Genomic DNA, 2,321 nt, shown 5'->3' on the forward strand with positions numbered 1-2,321 from the left:
TGTCTGTCTGTCTGACCATCTATCTATCTATCTATCCATCTATCTATCTATCTATCTATCTATCTATCTATCTATCTGTATATTACTAGGTCTTTACAATTTGCTACTTATGTATTATTTTATCCAGAAAAACATCCTGTTTTTACTGAATGTACAAATAAATAAATATTTGAGGACAGGGTAAAACAGAAAGAAATATGCAGTGATCATAGAAGAAACAGAATATTTATAAATTAAATGTGAATACAGAACTAAACATACATGCAGAAATATATAGAAATATAGTTTGGGAATCAGAAGCGTAGAGTTTAACATGCAATCTGCATGTTCAAGTGCAATGCAAGAAACGAAATAGGATATGGTAAAATGTTGACGTTTGCAAAACAGAGTAGATATGCAAAACAATGTGCGAGAGTGTCTGTGCAGTCCAATGTTGTGCAATACTCTTCAGTATGTCAAAATGCATTTCTTACAGAAGTTCAAGGTGAAGTTCAAGAGCCTTTATTATCAACCACATACAAGTATACAATGGAGTGAAATAACATTACTCCAAGACCATGGTGTTACATTAAAATGCAGAACACTATGCAGGACAACATACAGTATAAATGTGCAGACAATACAATAAATACAGTAAATATGAAGCCACTTTCAAAGGAATCATTTTCTACACTTGTCTAAAAGTACATTAGGTCTCAAGCTGGTATGGATAATAATTATCCTTTTCTTTCCAGGGTGTCGAGGTTCTCTTTAGCTTTTCCAGCTGTACAACTGAACACTGTCTTCTCTCCATTACCCATCCCACCCTCATGTCAGAGGCTCCAGCCTTAGGGGTAACATCAGCCCAGGATGAGGCCTCCACTGGGGGGGACTCCCCTGAGGTGGAATGCCCTGTGTGCTATCAGGAATACGACCAGGACCGTAAGCTTCCGCGCATGCTGGAATGCCTCCATGTGTTCTGCACCGAATGCCTTCACAACATCCAGCTGTCCCCCCTCCACCCGCCTGATCCCCACAGCCCTCCCTCCATCTCTTGCCCCCTGTGCCGCCACTCGACCCCACTTGAGGGCGGCAACGCACACTCTCTGCCCTGCAACTCCCGCATCCTTGCCCAGCTCCCACCTGTAACTTTTCGGCTGCCTGTATCTATGTCCACCCGGCTGGCCACTGTGACTCAGAGGGTCATCCTGTCCCTGGAGTCACGTGATGCCCGCTTCATCATCTTACCAACTGTCAGCCTCCGGGTAGAGCAGATGGCGGAGGGGACGAGCTCAACTGAGCCCGTCGAGGGCAGGGTGGAAGTGCTGAGGAGCCACCGGAGGAGCCTGATATGTGTACAGATGCTGGTGGTCATATTCTGGTTGCTCTTTGTCTTGGCCTGCGTGGTCGGGGTGGTGTTCGGCCCAAACTTCTTCCATAACTGAAACAGACAGTGACAGTTTAATGTGGAAGAGTTTTCATGTGACATGTATGCATACACATGTATGATCCCAAATTTTGGAAAATTTTAATTTGTACATTTCTGACTAATTTACCCTAATATGTTTAATTTAGCTACATTTATTCCTAATACTAAGACCAGTCAACACTTTATTGCCACATCAACCACCAGGGTTGGTTGGAGTTTGGAAATTTAACACAAAAAGAAAGTGCAAGAAAGTGCAGGACATCAAAACACTGAAAGTACAAGGAATCACAATCCAAAATCCAATACCTGTAGAAGTATCAAGTATGTATAAAGGTGCTGAACCAGTTCATTCAGACAATATGTGCTGTTTCCAAACCTGGAATTTGTGGCCCATATTCTTCAAGGTTCAAGGGGAGGAGTTCATAGAGAGGGTGTGCTAGGTGCGAGTAGTCCTGTCTTACTTGTTGTATATAAATAGATTATTTATGTATATACATTATTAAAGAACATACTCTTTTCCTGGGCCGTATTACTACTAAACCAGACTGATATTAAAAAGGTAAGTGCAGGTTCAGTCCCCTCTTTCAACATCCTGAACTTGTTGAGTTGAACAGAAGGTCTTTATAATAGAAAGAGTGTTGTCTTGCTATTTCAGTGAAGAAGAAGTAATAAGAAGTACATAAAAGCTGTCCACCTGCTCCACTTCCTCCTGGTTATTAACTAATAAAGATAAAAAAAATGCTCCTGTTTCCTCCCGGTAAGCTGTTCCATCAATTAAAAGATAAGCCCCACCACTTCAGTATCCTCAGTAAACTTGCATAGCCTTACAGAGCCAAGAAAAGAAGCACAGGTGTTTGTGTGAAAGGTGTCTACCCTTCCCATACGGAAATCTGATATATGGCAAGATATAGAT

The 2,321-nt window shown here is 41.8% G+C and overlaps 1 protein-coding gene across 1 annotated transcript; it reads left to right on the forward strand.

Annotated features, from left to right (window-relative positions):
• Positions 1-809: 809 nt before the first annotated feature.
• On the forward strand, positions 810-1,424 carry LOC140561549 (tripartite motif-containing protein 2). Its single transcript, XM_072686759.1, has one exon. It carries the CDS (start codon positions 810-812, stop codon positions 1,422-1,424), a length of 615 nt encoding a protein of 204 aa, XP_072542860.1.
• Positions 1,425-2,321: the final 897 nt, after the last annotated feature.

This window comes from Salminus brasiliensis, chromosome 9, assembly GCF_030463535.1.
Source record: "Salminus brasiliensis chromosome 9, fSalBra1.hap2, whole genome shotgun sequence".
NCBI lineage: Eukaryota > Metazoa > Chordata > Actinopteri > Characiformes > Bryconidae > Salminus > Salminus brasiliensis.

What these genes read in the sequence shown, in the direction of transcription:
- LOC140561549 (XM_072686759.1), top strand. Translation starts at nt 810, where the DNA reads ATGTCAGAGGCTCCAGCCTTAGGGGTAACATCAGCCCAGGATGAGGCC.